The sequence below is a fragment of the Diceros bicornis genome, chromosome 10, assembly GCF_020826845.1.
Source record: "Diceros bicornis minor isolate mBicDic1 chromosome 10, mDicBic1.mat.cur, whole genome shotgun sequence".
Lineage (NCBI taxonomy): Eukaryota > Metazoa > Chordata > Mammalia > Perissodactyla > Rhinocerotidae > Diceros > Diceros bicornis.
Window position 1 is genome coordinate 51,155,352 of NC_080749.1, and position 23,626 is coordinate 51,178,977.

The window sequence follows — 23,626 nt, forward strand, 5'->3', positions numbered from 1 at the left end:
CCTCATCCTGAAAGGCCTAGACCACATACCAGCCTTTTCTTCATGAAAGTTTCTGGAATTCACAAGCCAGAAGTTGTGCTGTCTTCATACTCTTCTGTTATAATAGATGTTGCCTTTATTATAGCTACTTTGCATAGGTTGAACCATATCATATTAATATTTGACCATTTTTGGCTAACAAAATTAGCAATTTCATATAGTCAACCTAATATTTAGTTATTGGTAATTGTGTTTTATTCTTCACTCCATTCCTACTAGATTATAAACCTTTTGTGGGTAAGGCAAGGACTTTATACCCTTGGTAGTACTAGCATACTGCCTAATACACCAAAGATACTCAAATATTTAAAAAATCAATTAATAAATATCAGCACTATATTTTATTCTGCTTTACCTTTAGAATATTCTATAGAAATCTTAGGTGTTTTACTTTTCACAAATTGTATTTCATGACTATTTTGAGGAAAATTGAAAATTTGCTGTTATACAAAACTTAGTTTTTTTAACAATGTGAAAGAAAATCAGATAAAATCCAGTAAGAGTTTTTTCTTTAAGGATATCTCTAAGTATCATATTAAGTATGTGTAAATTTGTTATTTCAATTCTTTTCATGATTTTGACTTCAGATTTAAAAGCTTAGGTTTAACTGACTCATTTTATTAGTCAAGTTAGTTTTAATAGAATATAAATTATGCAGTGATTTTTATAAGACTTGAGTAGTTTGTAATTGTGTTCTCCTTTTACCAGTGTTTACAGTTCTCGCAACACATCTTACTAAAATTATTTGTTTAATTAATATTGTCTCTTTGATGCATTTTAACATCTACTGATTTTCAGCCACAGTCCCTTGAAGCTTTGACGGTTGAACAAATTCAAGATGATGTAGAAATAGACTCTGATGATCACTCGGATGCTTTTGTGGTGAGCATCACAAAAGAGAGCAACTAAATTTCTTGTGATTTTTTTTATTTTTATTTTTTTTTATTTTTTCCCCCAAAGCCCCAGTAGATAGTTGTATGTCATAGCTGCACATCCTTCTAGTTGCTGTATGTGGGACGTGGCCTCAGCATGGCCAGAGAAGCCGTGTGTCGGTGCTCGCCCAGGATCTGAACCCGGGCCACCAGCAGCGGAGCACGAGCACTTAACCACTAAGCCACGGGGCCGGCCCTGATTTTTTTATCTGAGTCAAGTTTAATTAAATAATGGTTTAAGCATGTAAAACATCATAGAACTTGAGACTTCTGAGAGTATCTTAAACATGAGCTGGAGAGTAATTTTAAGTTAGGGATTTTTGTGTGTGTGTGAATATACTTTTAAATTACCAAATTGGGAAATAGTTTGAGAAGACAATTATTCAGAGGATTTCAGACACGTGAAAAATTAGAATAATAGAACGTGTTAAATATTATAGTTAAATTAATTTAAAATCTGTACTTTACGTAATTAATATTTATGAGCTGGACCTCCCCTCAATTTATAGGTATTATATTATCTTTAAAAGGATATCTATTTGAACAATAAACCTTCCTGTTTTCAAATTTGTATTATTTAATTAAAAGCCAAAATAATCATAATGCTTTCTATATGCTATGGTCTATGAATCTGACCAGAATACCTCTCGGGGGACAAATATTTTTAAACAAAAGTGTGAAATGAGTATAAAATATTTAATTATAAACCACTACTACCTCAAACTATATTGCTTTGTTTTGTTTTGCTAGCATCTTCTTCTAAACCAGAAGTAGGGATGAAATTTTTTAGCTTCTAAGTCATTCTTTTTATCTCCTTTCAAGTTAACAATGTTAATTATACACTAATTACAAAGCACATTTTTTAGAGCCTAAAGCATAACTCTTGTAGAGATTAATAGTGATTGTCAGAAGAAATGAATTCTACCAAGGTTGTAAAGATAGGTGAGAAAACCGTTAGACACACAGTAACAGAATGTAAAGTACATTTAGTTACAGAATTGTTCTGTATATTAATTACCTGTTTCTTAGCCCACTGACCTATTATAATATTATATGTCAAATATGTGAAATATGATTTTCTTTGTCTTATAGGCTTATTTTGCTGATGGCAATAAGGTAAGAACATTTTACCTATATTATATGAAAAAAACTTTCTATATTCCAACATTTAGTATTCACAAACTTATGTGAAACCTATTTTTTGTTTTTTCCTCTTCTTGCCCACCTTGTCTATTCCCATCTCATCCTCTTATCTCCCAAAAAGCAACAAGATCGTGAACCTGTATTTTCAGAAGAACTGGGGCTTGCAATAGAGAAATTGAAGGATGGATTCACCCTACAGGGACTTTGGGAAGTAATGAGTTGATCTTGAGTTGAGCTGGATTTCTTTTTAAAGATACCTCAGGATTAAAGATACTAGTCGCCTGCTATAAGGCATGGAATAGTTTTTACATTTACAGGAAAAGCTTTTAAGAAAGAGTTTTTTAATGATTAAGGGAAAACGCATTTATCTAAGATTTTACTGCCAGTTTTCTAAAAATTATATTTAAATTGTAATCGAAATGTATCCTGTTTGTAAATATTTTTATTTTGTACCTAATACTTGTAAATTACTAGTCTGCAGATATTAAATGACTGTATCATGTTGGATTTAATAAAGAATTTGTGCAGCACCATTAATGTTTTGAAAGTATTATTTAAAAGAATAAGACCATTCTTATGGAATAATCAAAATACTGCTTTTTTAATTATAAAAATCTGGTTTAAATATATTATCGTATAGCTCCAAATGTAAGCCAACTCTAAAAAAAATTATGACCATTAAATTTGTCATTTTTAGGTGATCTTTTCTGTGAAAACTAAAAATTATTGCTAACTCTGGAGTATAAGAACCCCTATGTGAAGTTTTTGGCACTATTTTGTGAATAATTTCAATATAGTTTTGGCAAGAATACATTATTTTGTAAGGAAATAGTTTTACATAGTTTGTAAATAGATAGTTCACATATTGACTTTCTCCTTGTTTGAATTCATTGAGACTTATCTGAAGTTTTCAAAAGTAAGATATTATTTTCTCATTTCTTGGTTAAATAAGATTTGGTGACCTCTCTGGCATCTGTGATTTTTGCCACTGCTTCAGTATAAAAAAACATTATAAGGAAGTTTTGTCAAATCATTGAAATTAGCCAAAGGAGCCCTCTTTTGTTAGAGGGGAAGGAGTGAGTGTGTAAAAATATTTAAAATAAGATACAACTGTCTGTACAACCATAGACACACAGTACAACCAAGTGCTAACCTGAGTTTTAACAACAATCAAATAACAAAAGCTGTAAATTGGTTTCTTCATTTAAATAGGAAAGGATTTCTATATTTTTAAGGGATGGGGTTATAATAACGTATATTAGGGGAAGAAAAAGTTGTTTGAAAAATTTATACAGGTCACAAAATGCTGCCAAGAATATTGTTTAAATAGATTTCCAAGCAAATGAGACTTTATAAAATTGACTACTAGTAAGGAATAATCTCAAATATCATTTCATGGTGTTTGCATCTGACTCATTAATCTTTTCAAATGTTAGGTGTTACGTGTAGAGAGAAATGAGTCATTTATTGTTTAAACAAAGAAGCAGCTGCTAGTTTTTTCTAGTGTGTTAAACCTTTAGTGGCATCTATAAATGGAAAAAGAGTCAATGAGCTTTTCTTTCAGCTGTTGTTTAGCAGCTGACAGTACCATTGACTTCACCGTGATGTAAAGTAAGAGAAAAAACCTTTACTCATGGATAGAGACCTTGAAGTTTAAAAATGTATAATTCCCTGATCTAGGGGCATTCATTCATTTGACAGATATTTATGGAGCACCCACGAGGTTCTGAGGCTATAACACTGAACAAAACAAACCAAAAAATAATCCCTGTCTTCATGGAGCTTATGTTCTTTTAAGCATGTTTAAGAATACCAACATTTGAAATTACAGTATTTCTACAGCCCCACTGAGTTCAGAAAATGTGACAATATAATTTTGTAATAAAATATTTCATGAAGAGGTATACGATGCCGTCTGTATATAAACAAAGAATCAATTTTCTTTCAAATCATGCTTTCTACATTCCATAATTAATATGGTGTTCTAGTATAATCAACAACTTAAATTATGATTCCAGTTATATATTCTTTTCTTTTTCTTATGTAAGGCCTGTTTTCCAAATTGTACAGGTGATGTAGCATTGTTCTCATGAGGTTACATCTGTTCTATTTTTTAACTTTTTATTTAATGAAAGATCATCTTCAACACTTAAAATCACAGAATATCTTTAGTGATCATATTGTACATGTGTGGGTTTTCTCTTTCCCTAGTGTTGACTTTTAACTATTTCTGTATTTTTTCTGGTCTTGATGATTCCTTTTAACCTTTTGCCTTTATTTTACTTGTTTTATTATTATTGTTTGCCACATCAGATCCTTTATAGAGCAAGGCAGGGTGTGAATAAATTATTTTATAATTTAATACTAATTATAGTTTTTCCACCAAGAATAAAGATAATTTAGAATGCCTTATAAAATTAGCAGTTTCTCTGCATTTATTATTTCAATTATGATGGGGGTATTATTGATTTAAAGGTTTCTTTAAAAAAACTATAATTATAGTCTATAAGTAAAAGTCTTTGTCTTCTACTTCTAAAAGAAAATGATACATCCCACTGTTTTAAGTAGAAAATAAAAATTTGTGTGTAACAGTTATTGGAAAGGAGATCTTGCCTATGAGTATTTAAATGAACTCACCTCATATTCTTGACCTTTGCATCATTAATTCAGACAGCCAAGTAGCTTGCCACTAGACCATTTTTAGCAGACTGACTCATTTTTATGATTCAGTTTTCTGTTAGCTCGATGAACATTTTCTTGTGGTAGCCTTTATTAGCATATCTTCTAATGCTTTGTGTATTTTAAGGCTTTCCACTTCATTTAAATCTCTTGTTTCTTAGCTGTTTCCTTAGTGATTAAAAGTTCCAGTTGTTCCTTTCAATCTATAACAGCTGCAAGAACAACTCTTCTTTCCAAACTAGCTCTCCTAAATTCCCGTTCTTAGAGTTGGTATCTATATATAGCTAGTGGGATTAAATTGCAAAGGCTTCAAGCTGGGCACAGCACACTGATCTGCCTTTTTACAGCTAGACCTGTGTGCTGCGAGGAGCTAAGGCCTTCAGTGTCCCCTTCCTTACCCAGGTTACTCACAAAATGGATTCCCAGCGGGAACTCGCAGAGGAACTGCGGCTTTACCAATCCACCCTTCTTCAGGATGGTCTAAAAGATCTCCTGGATGAGAAAAAATTCATCGACTGCACCCTAAAAGCAGGTGACAAGAGTCTTCCATGCCACAGATTGATTTTGTCAGCTTGTAGTCCTTACTTCCGTGAGTATTTTTTATCTGAAATTGATGAGGCGAAAAAAAAGGAGGTAGTACTAGATAATGTGGATCCTGCTGTGCTGGATTTAATCATCAAGTACCTGTACTCTGCCAGTATCGATCTCAACGATGGAAATGTGCAAGATATTTTTGCATTGGCCAGCCGCTTTCAGATCCCCTCAGTGTTCACTGTCTGCGTTTCTTATCTTCAGAAGAGACTTGCTCCTGGTAACTGTCTAGCCATCCTGAGATTAGGACTTCTTCTTGACTGCCCGAGACTTGCCATCTCTGCCCGTGAATTTGTGTCTGATCGCTTTGTACAGATTTGTAAGGAAGAGGACTTTATGCAACTGTCTCCACAGGAACTGATCTCAGTCATTTCAAATGACAGCCTAAACGTAGAAAAAGAAGAAGCAGTATTTGAGGCAGTGATGAAATGGGTGCGAACAGACAAAGAAAACAGGGTTAAACACCTTAGTGAAGTGTTTGACTGCATCCGTTTTCGCCTTATGACAGAAAAATATTTTAAAGATCATGTTGAGAAAGATGATATAATTAAAAGCAACCCAGAACTCCAGAAGAAAATCAAAGTTCTCAAAGATGCCTTCGCAGGCAAACTCCCAGAACCTAGCAAAAGTACAGAGAAGGCTGGGGCTGGTGAGGTGAATGGTGATGTTGGTGATGAAGATTTACTCCCTGGTTACCTGAATGACATTCCCAGGCATGGAATGTTTGTCAAAGACCTCATTCTCTTGGTTAATGACACAGCTGCCGTGGCTTATGATCCCACAGAAAATGAATGCTACCTTACTGCACTGGCTGAGCAGATTCCCAGAAATCATTCCAGCATCGTTACCCAACAAAATCAGGTATATGTGGTAGGAGGACTATATGTGGATGAAGAAAATAAGGATCAACCTCTACAGTCGTACTTCTTCCAGGTAAGAAAGACTATTTTTATGTAATTGAGGCATAAAGGGAAGGCTGCTACTCACTATCCAGTTGGCTCTTTGTGAATTATTTAGGCCGCTGGCATTTTATCCTAATTAGTGTTCTAGTCCAGTCCCTTGCATTTTTACTACTTAGAGGGCTGACAGAAATACTTAGATCAGTTAATTTAACTGCTTATTAATATTTAATAAAAGATTTGGTGAAGAAGGAGATTCTAATTAATGTTTAAGTGATGACTCGAGATTTTCTTTATATTCTTTTACCCAAAATGTCATGTTTATAGTTGATGGTGACTGTAATCCTTCAAAGCCCAGTATTTTAGTAAAAACTAAATTTAATCTTGTATCCTCTTTCTGGAAAAATAGGTTAATATATCTCCCTAAATCAAAGTACTTTACACCTGACAAAAAGTTATAATTGATCAGATTTTCTACCTTTTTCCAAGTGTCCTTGAAGTGATTTGAAGTTCTTGGAGGTAGTATTTCATCTCTTATTTATGATTACTGCCTAAAATATAATTTTGTTGAAAATGAAAAGAACCTATGTAATTATTTTATACACTTTGGATTACCTTCTAAGAAAAACTATATGTACACAAGTGTCACTAATTTGAATTGATTAATTATATTTAGAAATGTTTATGATAAATTTCTTATTTATGATAAATGATCACATTTATTTGGATCAGATTTGGACTTAGACATTATTACAATTTAATCTGTTTTGTGAAACCACAGAAGTTTCCAAGAAAACAAATCCCTCTAAACTAATAGACTCTTTGTAGTTTGTTTGCAGGGAGTCTGTTTCATATTATCAACACATTATACTTTATCAGTTTATGAAGGAATCAGTGGTTTAACCTTTATCTTTAATAATGCTAATACTAGAACTTGTAGCTTACAGTCGGCTCAAAAGAGTTTGTTTAGGTCAGAGCGACTCATGGCTTGGGGTTTGTGGGCACTTGAGTTGGAAAGGCCAAAGATAAGTAAGTGTAGAATGCCATACCACAGTCACTGTGCGCTCTCAAAGTGTGACATACTGTGCATTCACAACATACTACCTTTAACCAGCTTTTTTCAATCTTGAAAAATGTAATTGTAATAATACATGTTAATCATGTTTCTTAATTTTCAAAGTTCCATTGAAAAATGTAAACTATGAAATATAAAAATAAAATAAAAGCTGTAATCACAAGTATTTGAATACGAGCCAGAAATTTTCCTGAGCCCTAATTTTAAATTCAGATAAATTTCAGAAAGGGTGAATTCAATTAATTATATCTAGGAAGTAAAAATGACATTAAATCACAGATAGATAGATACCCAGAAATCATAAATCCAAGGAATACTTACAGCCTTATCTTTATTCTCTTCCATCCTGTTATAACCCTTACTTTTATTGACATGGCCTCTTATTTCTGGTTCAAGAAACCTGCTTGATGTTCTTTATAGCTACAAAAACAGTTATATAAAGTTAAAAGGGTCAACTCCCTGTGATTGCCCATGCCTTGCTCCTTTTAAAAGGCACAAATAGTGGAACAAGATGCCAGGATAAAAACACCTGCCTGCAAGGTTATGACTCACAAGAAAATAAATCTATGAGAATTTCAGGTTTTGTATTTTTCTGCATAGTCACATCTGTTTAAAATATATTAAGTTAGGAGTAATATAACCTTTGATTGTATACTATAAATAGATTATGAGAATTTTTCACCTAGGTAAGAGAGAGTTTTTTTCAAAGAATTAATAGATTCATCACATCTTTGAACAGCACCGCATCTTAACGTAACCTAAGTCCAAACCCTAATTTTAAGGATGAGGAAACTGGAGCCAGAGAGGTTCAACAACTTGACGGCTCACCTGTAAAAGAGCTAGCAGGCAAGCTCCTGTTTCATCTGCTGTTAGAAGTGCCCTACCGGGGGTAGTATGGGGATGTAGACAGTACCGTACAGTGCGGGCAGTAAACCCTCAGGTTTGGGATTATGATGGCCGCTGTTCCCATTTTAAAAAAGAAACTGTGGATTTATATAGCTTGCATTTGAATATCACTTAAAAGCTCTGTGAGCTTGGGCAAATTACTTAACCTTTCTGTGCCTCAGTTTCCTCATCTGTAAAACGGAGAGGATAATAGTGCCTATCCTGAAAGAGATTACCTGTGTAAAACATTTAGTACGAAGCCTATCACAGAGTCAAAACTCCATAAATGTTCATCACACTACTTTCTTGATCAAAGGATTTTTTTCTTCAAAAATGAAAAACATTAGTGATCACAATCTCGATGTTGAAATCAGTGAATGCAAAGCACATGTGGGGATTAAACCACTCATCTCAGCTAGTCTTAACTGGTGCTTTGCTTTAATCAAGGTTGCTAGACCAGATATAGATAGGCTTCCACAGAGACCCCTCCCCAGACCATAGCCTTTAACATTTGCATCTATTCTTGGTATCCAAATAATCTGAGTTTTAATCCTTTTTTTTGCTACGTAGAAGTAGCACTACAAATCTGTGACAGCACTCCCTCAGAAAGCAGTTTTCCTGTGCCCTGGGGTCCTAAAATGCAAAGTGGAAAAATCTTAAAATTACCAATAGTAAGTGCTGAAACTGATGCCAGCCCTACCAGAATCCCCTACCCCAGAGCACGGGCACTAGGAGGGCTCTCTCAGGCTTGCAGAAGTGGCAGTAGCAAAAACAAGCAAAGTTACTTCATAATATAAATTAAAAAAAAAAAAGAAGAGGAAGAGAGAAGGTATTTCAAATGACTCCCAACAAAAATCTAGGAAATTCACATTAACACCAGCCTATATCAGTTGTAATAAAGTGAAACATAGAGAACCTAAAAATTTTTGAAGGAAAGAAAAAGGATATTGCCTAACCTCGCAGTTGTCTGTGGACTGAGCGACAGGTCCAGCTGTCCCGGGTGCCAGCTTGGGGAGAGTGTTAAATATAGCATTCGGGGGTCACTCACATGCTGTGACCCTCCCTGGTGACAAGCTTGCTTTCCACCGTGTTCTAAAAGTATTATGATTTCTTGTTCAAACCTGAACAAGACAACATGAGAAGAAAATTTGGCAAGAAACCTCACTAACTAACCAAGCTTTGGTGACTCTATTTTATTCTCTTTCCTTTCTTGAAGTCCTGCCAATTTTGGTACTTGAGCTATTTTGGCAAGTAGATTCTCTCATTTTTCTTGGTAATTCACAGGTAAAATATGATATTTTCAGATTGTAGTTGTATTTTACTTGTGAGATCTTTGACTATCTCAATGAATTCTAAACACATAAAGTGTGTATTGTATGTCAACTATACTTCAATAAATAAAAAGTATAGCATATTTTCTGAAACCTGTAACTTTTTTCTGACAACCACAGTTCTTCATGTATTTTTTCTTTCAGCTTGATAATGTAGCATCTGAGTGGGTTGGACTTCCACCTCTGCCTTCAGCCAGGTGTCTGTTTGGTCTGGGAGAGGTAGATGACAAAATCTATGTAGTTGCAGGCAAAGACCTTCAGACAGAGGCTTCGCTGGATTCAGTATTATGCTACGATCCTGTGTAAGTTGCCATGACATTCCCATTTCCTAAGCATTCAGGTTTATGAACACCTATAACATACTCATATTTTTAGAACCTGGAATTTACTGAAAGCATATAAATTCTATCATCTTCTGATTTTAGGGCTGCAAAATGGAATGAAGTTAAAAAACTTCCTATCAAAGTCTATGGCCATAATGTGATTTCACATAAGGGGATGATATATTGTCTAGGAGGAAAGACAGATGACAAGTAAGTACCATGAAATCTCCTTGTGGTTCCTTCCTCTTTCATTTGAATCTACAGACTGAAAGGGGCCTTGGTTCTCACCCATATTTTGGAAGTAAAATTTTAAAAAGTTATTGGAGGAAATGATTTCTGAAGGAAAACTATATACAATTTAACAGTTGCTAAAATAAATTTGTAGATGCCCAGCATACTGCTAGGAATGAACATTAATACCTCCAGCATAAGCATTCTTACAGTGGAAAAGCAGCATTTTGGAGTGTAATCAAGTATTTTATTTAGCTAATTTATAATTATATTTTACTACATTAAAACCAGTGGGCTTTCTTATTCAGTTAGCCATAAGTAGGTACAAATTAAGTACTATATTTAAAGTATAACTACTAACAATGTGCCTAAAAAATAGCATGAATTTGTACCTTTTGTTCACGAGAGAGAATTCAGATAGGTGAGTTTGAAACTGAAAAGCATGGGGACTGAAAATAGGGCAGTTATTTCCTCAGCAATGGTTCACTTATTTACTTCTGGACAGAGGTGTGGTATTCAAAATATTTAACAACTGGTCACAAACAGGCACGGATCAGACAGAACAGATGTACCCTGGTCTACCCACTAGCACCCAGTCTCTTCTGAGAAAAAACAGGATAAACTTTCATATGTAAACCTAGGCACTTCTCAAAGGATAGGTAATTAGGAAAGAGATCTTATAATTCAAAGGGAGAAATGAGTTCAGAGTATTCCAGAAATCAGTCAGTTAAGCCACTAGCCTGTCTGGTAAAATGAAGATTTTCAGTTTAAATAGTGAGAAGTAATTTCTTGCCCATGAAAACTCTGCCTAATTTGGCTTGTCATCATTTGCCCAGGTTGTTTAGTTAATAGTGATGTCCAATCTTGGAAAGGGAGTCAGAATTAAGAGTTTTAAGGGCAAAGCAGTAAAGAACTCTGTATTATGGGGTAATAATTAATGGTTATTATTCAATTAAAATGACAAGTATAGCACAGAAAATGTGATTTTAAAAGCAATGAGTTTTTATGTAATCTTATCTGTATTCAAAGATATATTCTGAAATTTTGATATCCTCCTTGATCCAGCTATTACCATCAAATGAATATTTAAAGGAAAGCCATATTATAAACCCACTCAGTGCAAAATCTTATTTTGAGCATTTTTCCTGGGTAAATGGAATGGAAAATCTATTAAGCAGTTTCTGACTTTGGAAACATAGTGACCCTGCCAAATGATTTAAATTGTTTCCTTCAAGTAGTATTAGTAACTAGGAAATTGATATGTCAGTAAGAAGCATACAGGTCTTGTCAGTAAGAATATATTAATCTTCTGCAAGACAACACTGCTTGACAAATGCCAAAGTCAAGAACTTTGAAATGTCATTATCTATTTTTTCTTTTTTGTTTTCTTTCTTCTTTTTTTAAATTTTTGTGAAATGAGTCATTATCTAAAAGTTAACACTGAATTGCCCTACTTATCACCACTGAATTTGAAGAACATGATTTTGTATCATGCCTTTTTTTTTTTTTTTTTGGTGAGGAAGATTGGCCCTGAGCTAACATCTGTTGCCAATCTTCCTCTATTTTGTGTGTAGGACGCCATCACAGCATGGTTTGATGAGCAGTGTGTAGGTCCACACCCGGGATCCCAACCCACAAACCCTGGGCTGCCGAAGCAGAGAGCGCATACATAACCACTACGCCACCAGACTGGCCCATCATGCTCTTATCAAGAAGTTTTAAAGTAATACTCATAGTCAAATATTAGAGGAAATGCTTCTACTCCAGATATCTGGTCTTTTATAAGATTAAAGAAAATAATTGTCCTACAAAAGATGGATTTTGGTTTGTTTGCTTTTTGGCTTTACCAAATATACCCAATTAATCAATTATTATTTGGAATTCTGAACTCATCAGTAAATTATGGATAACTTTAAGGATCCATAAGGAATATACTAAGAAGAATAATTCAGATGAGTCCAGGTTTTTCTGGTAGCATTTAGCAAATAAAACTGTTTTCATTACTCATTAGCTCAGATGACTAGTTGTCTAATCTGTAGTCCCAGATTTCTTAAAATGCATTAGTATATTAGTGGTAGACTAAAATGAAATGAGCCATCATATTACATAGTTAAATTTAAAATAGGTACAGTCACACCTAATTATTTTTTAAGTTAACTGATTCATTCCTAGGATATTCAGATAATGAAATAAGTGAACTTAACATTGTTGTTACTGAGGCACAATAAAGGGTTTATGATTTTTTTTTTTTTTTACTCTATTCACATCTTCAATTGAATTTAGTTGCAGATAGGATTAAAATCTTCTTTTCCTGGGCTTCTAGGCAATTGGCAAAAGTAAAGGTACCCTACCTTTCAGTAGTATAATTAAGTTATAAAACAGTTTTGGTCCTCACATTTGGAATTGTCCTTTGCTTGGTAGCATATGTTCAGATTAAGAATACTTTGGAGTTTTTCCGATCCTCTGTTATACTATGTATTTCACGTGAGAAAGCAAAGCTAAATGATCAGTGAAGTTGCTTCTTTCAAAAAAGGAAGTTTCTGAAAGGACCATTTTGTTGTCTTCTATGTTTACAGAAAGTGTACAAACAGAGTGTTTGTCTATAATCCCAAAAAAGGAGACTGGAAAGACCTGGCTCCAATGAAAATCCCTCGTTCGATGTTTGGAGTGGCAGTCCATAAAGGCAAAATTGTGATTGCAGGAGGTGTCACTGAAGATGGGCTTTCAGCTTCAGTTGAAGCTTTTGACCTCATAACACATAAGTGAGTTGCTATATCTGACTACAGCATATGAATCACTATACTTTTTAATTTTTAACTTTGGATAAAAATTAAGCTTTCTAATTAGGACATGAGGAAAGGAAGGCAAGGAGGCAAGAATTAAAGTGGAAATATCTTCATCAAGGTTTCTTTTGCTGTTACGGGGTGTGAAATGCCAAATATTTTGATGCATTACATGTGCTAGTAATTTGGAACACATGACCCTCGAGTTAATGTTGGATGCCCAATTTGTCCTTATTTGTTATTAACTTTGTGAATTTAGTCATGCAAAGGTAATAATTATGAATAATTATATACACATAGATGGATATACACGTCTCTGTAATGTTATTTGATTTGAAATAGTCATGTACTGCATAAAGACGTTTCAGTCAAGGATGGACCACATATATGACAGTGGTCCCATACGATTAGTACCATATAGCCTAGGTGTGTAGTAGGCTATACCATTTGGTTTGTGTAAGTACACTCTATGATGTTCACATGACGACATCGCACAACGACATATTTCTCAGAACATATCCCCATCATTAAGGACCCATGACTGTATTAGTTTTTTTAAGGATGAAAAGACCTCCACTTAGCTTATCATATTTGTAAGGCATGAATGCTTTAGAAGTTTAATTCTTCTATGCTCTTTATAATTTTCTTAAAATTTCCACTTTTAAACTTTTCTTGGCTTAAAGTTAATGTGAAAGATATTTGTAGATATTCTTTATATAAAATTAGTCTTTTTAAAATTTTTGAGCTCACACATCGGAATATCATGTTTATACTCCTAGTTTAGCAATGAATAAAAAATTAGAGCACTGTTATTGCTTTTCTTTTTAAGATTGGCCCTGTGCTAACATCTGTTGCCAATCTTCTTTCTTTTTTCTTTTCCGCAAAGCCCCAGTACATAGTTGTGTATCATAGTTGTAGAGTTGTAGCTCTTCTATATGGGACACCGCCTCAGCATAGCTTGATGAGTGGTGAGTGTGTCCACGCCCAGGATCCGAACCTGCAAACCCCAGGCCACTGAAGTGGAACACATGAACTTAACTGCTATGCCACTGGGCCGGCCCTGCTCTTACTTTTTTAAGGAACCATGTATGCCTGATTACAAAATAGACATTAGTATCTGAAAATCACAAGGAACTTTTATGGAATGGGATTTAAATGACCATTAAAATCATGTTTTTGAAGACTATATGATATTGTAAACACTCATGGTGTAAGAAGTTAAAGCAGCAGCATACAAAATTGTAAATACTCTGTTTTTAGGTTTGTTCATATATGTATGTTTGGATTAAATGTTTACATTTAAATTTATATGCTTTTAAAAAAATGACAAAATTACACCAAAATGTTGCTCATGATTATGTCTGGAAGGTATGATCATGGGTGATACATGTTTTCTTCTATACCTTTCTTTATTTTTCAGATTTTCTACAATGTACATGTATTATTTTTATAATTAGAAAAACAGATAATATATTTAGAGAAAAACTATGAGGTCCACTTTTAATGTCAGAGCAATGGAATAGAGTGACCAAAATGACTCATTCTAGACTCCTGATACTTCCAACTAATTTGATTGATTTTATTATTAGTTGTCCTATTTCATATGGCTATTAACATTACAAAGTCCCCTTAAATCCTTTGTTAAAAAAGATGAAGTGTAAATCATTAAAAAGAAAATCTCCAACCCTCGTTTCTAAACTATCCTTATTACATGCCTTCATTGCAGAGGATTTGGAGACTTCTTGAGAAATGATGGAGAACAGAGTTTTTTAAAATTTGTATTAGCATTCAAATGAAATCAACACAGTAGGACCTAGGAGCCGTAGAACTGCAAAAAAAAAAACCACTGTTTATGGGATAATTTGATAACCACTGCTAAAGGTGCTAACTGATGAAGATGAAGTATTCTAGGACTGACATATTGAGGGCTGTATATCAAATCTGGTTACATCTTTCAAATAAAGGAATATTTATATATTTTCCAGAAGCAAACTTAATCTTCTAATTTTGGATGCCTATGCTATTTGAATTTTTAAATTATAATTTCCTATATTGTTCAGTAAATACATTTGGCATTTCTTTAAGTTTTACATTGACTATATTTTCAATAATTCTTAGATGGGAAGTAATGCCCGAGTTTCCCCAAGAAAGAAGTTCCATCAGTTTGGTCAGCCTGGCTGGATCCCTGTATGCCATCGGTGGTTTTGCCATGATTCAACTGGAGTCTAAAGAGTTTGCACCCACTGAAGTCAATGACATATGGAAGTAAGTTTTCTTCACTCCAATTTTCTGAACCCAATATTAAATCAAATAACTGATCACTGATAAACAATTTTGAAGTGACCAGTAAGCCAGACTTTCTGCACATGTATGCTACTTCTTGGTAGTAAACTAAAACACTCTTTGCACCTAACTGAACTTTTGCTCATGCCTCTTACTTGATCAAGTACTGCTTCTGATTAGCTCTGAGCTTGGGAAAGAACTTATCTGGGCCTGTTTCTTAATCAGTAAAATGAGAGTTGGACCGTTGATCCTTTAAGCTCCATTCCAGCTCTAAAAGTGTAATGCTATAGGCATCAAGGAGAGAAAGGCTACTTCCAAACTACTTACCTTTCTACCAAAGAGTACTTTATTTCCTGAGAAAACAGAGTTCTGAAGAAACATTTAACCTCTTGAGTTTTCTATGAGTTCATTAATTCTGTTTTGAATCTAATTTAAATGGTTTTCCAATTTTTTGAGGATTCAGTTACAAAAGCTTTTTAAAAAAGAAAAAAGTGAAAAGTAGCAATTCCTTTTACCTCCCAGATAGGTGCTGAGTAGGTCTCCCAAGTATGACACTTGCAATTATTACTCAGTTGAACTGTTTTACAGTTAGGCTTAAAATGAATGTATTTAAAAAGAAGTCGGGGGCCGGCCCCGTGGCTTAGCGGTTAAGTGCGCGCGCTTCACTGCAGGCGGCCCGGGGTTCGGATCCCGGGCGCGCACCGACGCACTGCTTCTCCGACCATGCTGAGGCAGTGTCCCACATACAGCAACTAGAAGGATACATACAGCAGCTATGACATACAACTATCTACTGGGGCTTTGGGAGGAAAATAAATAAATAAAATCTTTAAAAAAAAAAAAAAGAAGTTGTGGGGCCAGCCCTGTGGCTTAGCGGTTAAGTGCACGCGCTCCACTGCTGGCGGCCCAGGTTCGGATCCTGGGCGCACACCGACTCACCGCTTCTCCGGCCATGCTGAGGCCGCATCCCACATACAGCAACTAGAAGAATGTGCAACTATGACATACAACTATCTACTGGGGCTTTGGGGAAAAAAACAAAAAGGAGGAGGATTGGCAATAGATGTTAGCTCAGAGCCAGTCTTCCTCAGCAAAAAGAGGAGGATTAGCATGGATGTTAGCTCAGGGCTGATCTTCCTCAAAAAAATGAATAAATAAAAATAAAAATAAAAAGAAGTGGGGGTGGATTTTACCATAGTTCCTAAGGCAGTGAATGTCACATGGAGACCAAGGTGTATCCAGGAATTCTGAGAGCAGAAGTGTAAGTTGTGTCATGGAGAGTCATGTGGTCGGGGCAGCCCCTACTCCCAAGGCTGGATGCCCTTACCTGGCCTGTCACCAGATTGTCCAGAAACTTGGTACTCAAAGTATGGTCTGTGGACCAGCAGTGCTGGCATCTCCTAGGAGCTCCTTAGAAATGCAGAATCCTGTGCCCCACCCCAGACCTATTCAATCAGAATCTTCATTTTAACAAGATTCCCAGGGGATTTGCTTGAACATTTAAGTTTATAGGTACAGCTTTGGAAGACTGATCAGTGAAGGCAGACCACTAAGCATAATAGTGAAAAGTGGATGTTATTTGTTCTGTACCTGAACCAGCACATGCCTTATTCCCAGCTGGTGAACTGGAAGGCTGAAGGGCTAGCAGTTTAACCAAACAATTATTTTGTGCATCAGACATCATTTCCTTAGGTTGTTGTAATAGTAACTAGCTGTGTAAAGGGCAAGAAAAAAGTGGCTGTAAAAAGTACTTAATATTACCCCTCTCCCCCACAAAAATAGAGGAAGAGAAAGAAACTGGAGAATTCCAGGGAGGAAAGAGGATAGACTTAGCAAGAGATGGGGAAAGGCTGGAAGCAGTAGGAAAAAAAGATGAAATAATGGAGGGCTGGGAAGGCTACAGTTTTTGGAAAACAGGGATAGGTACCAAGAGTGAAGAGGCAGTGATTCTCAACCCTGGCTGCACATTAAAACTGCCTGGCATGCTTTGAAAATATACCAGTGTCTGGGCCTTAATGCAGACCAATTAAATCAGAATTTCTGGAGGTAGGGCCTGGGCATCACTATTTCCTAAAACCTTCCCAGATGATTCAAGTGTGCAGCCAGGGTTGAGAAACACTGACACTAAGGAATGGTGCTGTCAATCAGCTGAACCCCACACAAGCCACTCTGGTTCCTAATGGTGGTCAAAAGCCAAGTTGCTTCAGCAGGAGGAAGTTGTGGGCAGCAAAGGAAAAGGACAGCATCTCCTGCTAAAAATAGCCCTTATATTGCTGAGGGGAGCCTGAAAGAGGGATGCTCTCTGATTATGGTTTCTTTTGTAATTAGGGCAGTGGCTCCCAAATTTTCTTGCTCATTGCAATCACTAGGGAGCTTCAAAAAGTACTGACGCCTCTATCCCACCTCTATTGATTGTGATTTAATTGGTCTGAGGTATGCTTGGGGCTTTGGAACTTTCAAAAGATTTCCAGATGATTCTAATGTGCAGACAAGTTTGGGAATCACTGGACTGGGGAAAGGCCAGAGGGGGCATTCATCACTATCTGCTTAAAAATTTAAATTTAGGTACTATTTTCCATTTGGTTAATAAAATCTAAAGTAGTAATTCTCAAACCTTGCTGCGTATTAGAATCACTTTGGGAACTTTAAAAAATCCTCATGTTCAGGCCCTACTCCATACCAATTAAGCCAATCTCTGGGGGAGGGACCCAGGCATCAATATTTTTAATGTCTCCAGGCAGTTCCAATGTGCAAGTCAAATTTGAGAACCAATGATCCACAGTGGTTCCCAAAGCAGCATCAGCACCACCTGGGTACTTGTTAGATATGCAAATTCTCAGGCCTCACCTCAGACCTACTGAAACTCTGGGGGTGGGGCCCACCAATCTGTGTTCTGACAAGCCCTCCAGGTAACTCAGATGTGCGATAGAGTTGAAAGCCACTGATCTACAGAAAGGTGGCTGCTCATTTGCCCTCAAGTTCCTAGTGAATCTCTATTTACACATGCAGAGATGAAAATAAGAGATGACAACTATCAGTATACTACATTCTAAACCTAGAGACCCTCTAACTGTGAGGTATTAAAAAAAAATTTCCATTCTTGTATTTTTTCTTGAAATCATTCTATTATTTAGGATTGCCCAAGCTGAAAGAAAAAATACAACTGCCAGGAAGCAAATACTTTTTTTTTTTGTGAGGAAGATCAGCCCTGAGCTAACATCCATGCTAATCCTCCTCTTTTTGCTGAGGAAGACCGGCTCTGAGCTAACATCTATTGCCAATCCTCCTCCTTTCTTCCCCCCAAAGCCCCAGTAGATAGTTTATGACATAGTTGCATATCCTTCTAGTTGCTGTATGTGGGACGCAGCCTCAGCATGGCCGGAGAAGCGGTGCGTCTTTGTGCGCCCGGGATCCGAACCTGGGCCGCCAGTAGCGGAGTGCAAGCACTTAACCACTAAGCCACGGGGCCGGCCCGGAAGCAAATACTTTTAATTTAAGCCTCATCTAACCTCAACCTCCCATTGCTTAAATGTGGTCACTTTTTCATTAGATCATTTAAAACTGTTATCTTTTAATTTGTTGCCCCAAATTTTGTATAGATAATTAAGGTCTTTCCCTTTATTACTGGTAAAATATTTTGTCTGTGCTTTTCTCTACATAAAAATCACTTGGTGCACAGTACGACTCTTAAGGAGAATTAAATTTGGACCATTAATGAAATTAAGTCAGATAACACATATCTTACAGAGGTATCAGCTAATTTTAAAAATTATTATTTTAAATCTCATTCATTCATATAGCATGGTTTGGCATACTTCCTATGTGCCAAGTATCGATAGCGTCTGGAGGAGGGAAGATAACTAAGGTGAATGATATATTATTTGCCCTCAAATACCTTTGAGCTTGTTGAAGACATAAATATAGGGAAAAAATTAAAATAGAATGATAATTGCTACAATAGATACTATATAAAGAACAATGTGGGAAATCAAGAAAAAGCAACAAACTGCGCTTGAGGAAGACAAGAAAGGCTTCAGAGAGAAGGCAGCGTTTCAGAGTTTCTCACGCAGAGAGGGCATTCCAGGCACCAAGCAGAGGAGAGGCACACATGTTTCAAAGGAATTCAGTTTGTCTGTATACCCTGAATATTCAGAGAGGATGACCAGTTCGTACCTAACATCAAGTGCAGAGTCTAAGAGTAGTATTCACACAGCACAATAAAGGGACGGAGAACAGATTCTTATGGAGTGACCACCAGTGTCAGGTGCCATGCTGGGAACAGGTGAAATCATAATTAAGGCAACTAGTCCCTCCTCTTCCCAGTTCTCACTTTTAAGGTAAAGGTCTGCTGACCTTGACTCATAGAAACCAGACATCTTTATCAGTCCAAAGGTGAATGATAAATTGCTTAACTGTCTATTACTCCTCATCTCTGGACAGCCTTTGATTCCTAGAGAAGGCTTAACTGCCTAAGCATCTAGATTAAACACCATGGCAGTAGTTTGGGCATACGCTCATTCAAAGAATGTATATTTTGGGAGGAATTCAAGTGTTATTCTACTAGTCAGGTTCATCCTCCTCCGGGTAAGAACCAGTAGAGTTTTCTCAAAGATCCACATATGTATATTTAACACAGGGAAATCTATTGAAAAACTGCTTATTGATTACTTTTTTTTCTCCATCAGGTATGAAGATGATAAAAAAGAATGGGCTGGGATGTTGAAGGAAATACGTTATGCTTCAGGAGCTAGTTGCCTAGCAACACGTTTAAATCTCTTCAAACTGTCTAAACTATAAACAAGAAGGTGGAAAAATGTAATAGATTAGAAGGCGATTTGTTTGGATAATAGGGCTTTAATTTATCCTGTTTTTTAAAAGTGAATACAGAGATTCATGTAGAAGTTATTCACTAAGTTCTTGTCTGAGAGATTAGCAGTGGGTATCAAAACCTCAAAATCACTGAATCTTCAGTGTAATGATCAGAGCTTAAAACCATTTTCTAATAAGAAATTAAATATTAAGTTGAACAGATTATTTCTTTTGTTACTCTGTCTCAATTGATTGTAAAGGAGGTTCCTAAATTTGAGTTGTTTACTAATCCTTTCATTTGCATTGTTAGGGTACTTTACACTTGTTTTCTATTACAAATGAAATTGGAGAATGAAATATGTAAATCTACATTGTTTTAAATGTTTAAAATATCAAAAACCTTCCTTTGTGCTTCAAGATATAACACGAATCCTGTGCATTATGTTAAAGATTACATGCCATGAGAAAATTTTGGAAATACTATTTGAGAAGTATAATAAATGGGTCTCATTTGAAGGGGAAAAGTCTCTAAGTAGTCAAATTCAAGTGATTTTTCTCCATTCTTTTTGCAACACTGGTATATTGTTTGTGATTTAAATCAAATTAAAAATTTTTTTAATTTAAAACCAGTAAATCACAGTCTTCAAACCATTATCTACAGTATCTGTGGTAGGAGGGTGGGGGAACATCCTTAGGAAATGGATTGATTCTTTAAACTACTGGGGGGGAAGTTGGGGCCAGTAGGTAGCATGGTGAGGGTGTGTATTCATTGTTTTTTTGTTTTTTTTTTGGTGAGGAAGATTAGCCCTGAGCTAACACCTGTTGCCAATCTTCATCTTTTTGCTTGAGGAAGATTAGCCCGGAGCTAACATCTGTGCCTATCTTCCTCTATTTTGTATGTGGGTCACTGCCACAGCATGGCTTGATGAACGGTGTAGGTTGTGCCCAGGATCTGAACCCACAACCCCAGGCCACCAAAGTGGAGCACGCCAAACTTAACCACTGCGCCACCAGGTCAGCCCCTCACTGGTACCTAGGTACAAAGGGGTACCTATTTGCAAATTTCATTTTCTGGGATCTGAAACCCTACATTCAAGCTGTTTGTTCTTAGTGTACACAGTAAGTTGACACCTCAGTCTGTCCATAACCATCACATTCAGCTCTCTGCAAGTCATCAACCCATCATCACTTATGAGTCACACGTGTTTTCACAAACATGTTTATATCACACAGTAGGCCCTTAGTAACTATTTTATTGAATAAATGTGTTGTAAGACAGAGAGAAAATCATCATTCCCTCAGCACGTGTAGGATCAGACCAGGTCAAGATTGGTCCACTTCCCCCTTAGCTACCACGCCATTTCTTCGCTTCCATTTATAAGAAAATTCCTATCTCCTTCCACTTTCTCTTGAACCAGCCAGGTTTTTACACCCACCACGGCACCAAAACTACTCTTTTCAAGGTTACAAATGATTTTCACGTTACTAAATTTAATGGATATTTATTTCCCAGTCCTCATCTTACCTGACCCATCAGCAGTATCTGATATAACTGCTTACCTCCTCCTCCTTGAATGCTTTCTCTACTTGGGTCCTAGGAAGTATTACTACCTATGACTATTCCTCCTACCTCCTTGGCCACCCCTGCCCAGTCTCCTTTTTGGTTCTTTCTCTTCTTGACCTCATGTTGGGGTGCCTGGATCTCAGTCCCCAGACCTCTCTTCCACTCACACTCTCCTCTAATCACATTTTAGTGATTTCATCTACTCTCACCACATTAAATACTGCTGATAACTTCCAAATTTATATCTAAGGCCTGGACCTTTTCCCTGACATCCAAACTCATTTATTGAATTGCCTGTTGGATATCTCCACTTAGAGGTTTAACAGCCATCACAAACTCAACATGTCTAAAACCAAACTTGTGATCCTCTCCCCTGCCCCCACCTTCCTCTTCCCATGGACTTCTCCATCTCAGTCAATGGCAATGATATCCTTTTAATTGCTCAGGACAAAACTTAGAATTATCTTTGACTCCTCTCTTTCTCTCATACTTCATATCTAATCAGTGAGAAAATTCTGTTGCCTGTGTCTTCAAAATACATAAGAAAATTCTGACTGCTTCTCATTACCTCCACTGCCACTACTCTCTCCAAACCACCATCCGCTTCTTGTCTGGATTATTGCAATGACCTTCTAATGGGTTTCCCTGCTTAAGCGCTTGCCTCACTGCAGTCTTTTCTCATCTCAACAGAGCAGCAAAAGTGACCCTGTTAAAATATGAGTTCTTATTCCTTTGCTAGAAACTCTCCAATGGCCTCTCATCTCACTCAGGGTGGCCATGAGGTCATATACATTTGACTCTGTTATCTGTCTTACCTTTTATTATACCTCCACCCCCACCTCCCACTTGTTCTGCTCCTGCCGCACTGGATTCCTAGTTATTTTCAACATGCCAGGACTATTCCCACCTCAGGACCTTTGCACCTACTGGTCCTTCTGCCTGGACTACTCTACCCCCAGATAGCTTCTTAAGTCTTTACTCAAATATCATCTCAGTCAGCCATTCCCAGATCACCCTATGTAAAATTAGACCCATCCACAATATTCCTATTCCACCCCTCCGCAAATTTTTCTCCATAGCCTTAATATCATCTAAGGTATAACACATTTTATTCATTTATTTTGTTTGACTCCACTCATGGAAGATAGGCTATATTCACTTCTCTAGCCCAGCATCTAAAACAGTTTCTGGCACATAATATGCACTCAAAGAACTGTAAGCTATTTAGGTTTCTTAAAAGCTACATGTCTTTTAAGAATTTTAAACAATTTCCCAAGTAGCTAGTAGAGAAAGTATTCAATTGTAAAATGTCTGTTTATTTTAATAGGTATTCAATTGACCTTAAAATCAGTCAATTCTACAATATTATTTTTCAATTGAGGCAGGCCACTTAATTAAAGTAAGTTCAAATATGACACATCATGATAACTAATTTTAAATAAAAACTACAAGCATGATTTGCCTTCTCCAAATATACGTTCTCTCAGGTAGTCCATCCGAGCATCCTTTGTTGACATTGCCATAGAGTTCCATTCAAAATGAGGGATCTGTAAATTAAGTAATGTAGTCTGAATGAAAGTTTTAAAGCAACAACAAAAAGCATCAGGGAAGACTTCTAAGCATACTGAGCAGAGCTGTAAGAACCCTATGAAATTAGTTTACATAAGCATAGCCTTTGAACGCTTTTTGGAAGCCAAGTGGGTCCTTCTTCATGACAAGGCCTAGAAGACCTTTTTTTTTTGCCTCTCAGCTCCTCAGCTTCTTTCATCCTCCTGTTCACAAAGTACCAAGAATGGACATTTTTTCCTTTGTGCCTATCTTACATTCATACACTAGCCTTTTTCTCTTATAACTCTATCCATCTCCATAGTGCCTCTCTCTCATAAGATAAACAGAAAAATCAAATAGATCTTCTAGAGACAATAAAAAAATGATGCTTTTTATTTACCATTCTTCAAAAAAAGGAGGATGTCCTGTTTCAGAGATATTTTAATACAACTTTTTTTGTTTTGTTTTGTTTTGTTTGTGAGGAAGACCAGCCCTGAGCTAACATCCATCG

General features: G+C 36.2%; 2 protein-coding genes across 6 annotated transcripts in view; one reads left to right on the top strand and one right to left on the bottom strand.

The window, feature by feature from the left end:
* BBS5 (Bardet-Biedl syndrome 5) overlaps nucleotides 1–20,350 on the top strand; it is a 48,892-nt gene extending 28,542 nt beyond the window's left edge. The window contains exons 10-17 of one of the 2 annotated variants that reach the window (XM_058549202.1): nucleotides 838–921; nucleotides 2,064–2,087; nucleotides 5,196–6,317; nucleotides 9,719–9,876; nucleotides 10,000–10,107; nucleotides 12,705–12,890; nucleotides 15,030–15,176; nucleotides 19,880–20,350. In XM_058549202.1, coding sequence (XP_058405185.1) covers nucleotides 838–921; nucleotides 2,064–2,087; nucleotides 5,196–6,317; nucleotides 9,719–9,876; nucleotides 10,000–10,107; nucleotides 12,705–12,890; nucleotides 15,030–15,176; nucleotides 19,880–19,991 — 1,941 coding nt within the window. In that variant the 3' untranslated portion in view covers nucleotides 19,992–20,350. Of the gene's footprint in view, nucleotides 1–837; nucleotides 922–2,063; nucleotides 2,088–2,235; nucleotides 2,648–5,195; nucleotides 6,318–9,718; nucleotides 9,877–9,999; nucleotides 10,108–12,704; nucleotides 12,891–15,029; nucleotides 15,177–19,879 lie in introns of those variants that run through there. The other variant, XM_058549203.1, reaches the window with a different exon arrangement.
* Nucleotides 20,351–22,862: 2,512 nt separating this feature from the next.
* The window catches only part of FASTKD1 (FAST kinase domains 1), a 32,654-nt gene continuing 31,890 nt past the window's right edge, over nucleotides 22,863–23,626 (bottom strand). For all 4 annotated transcript variants that reach the window (XM_058549205.1, XM_058549204.1, XM_058549207.1 and 1 more), the window contains exon 15: nucleotides 22,863–23,114. In XM_058549205.1, the coding sequence (XP_058405188.1) occupies nucleotides 23,013–23,114 (102 nt within the window). In that variant the 3' untranslated portion in view covers nucleotides 22,863–23,012. The remainder of the gene's footprint in view (nucleotides 23,115–23,626) is intronic.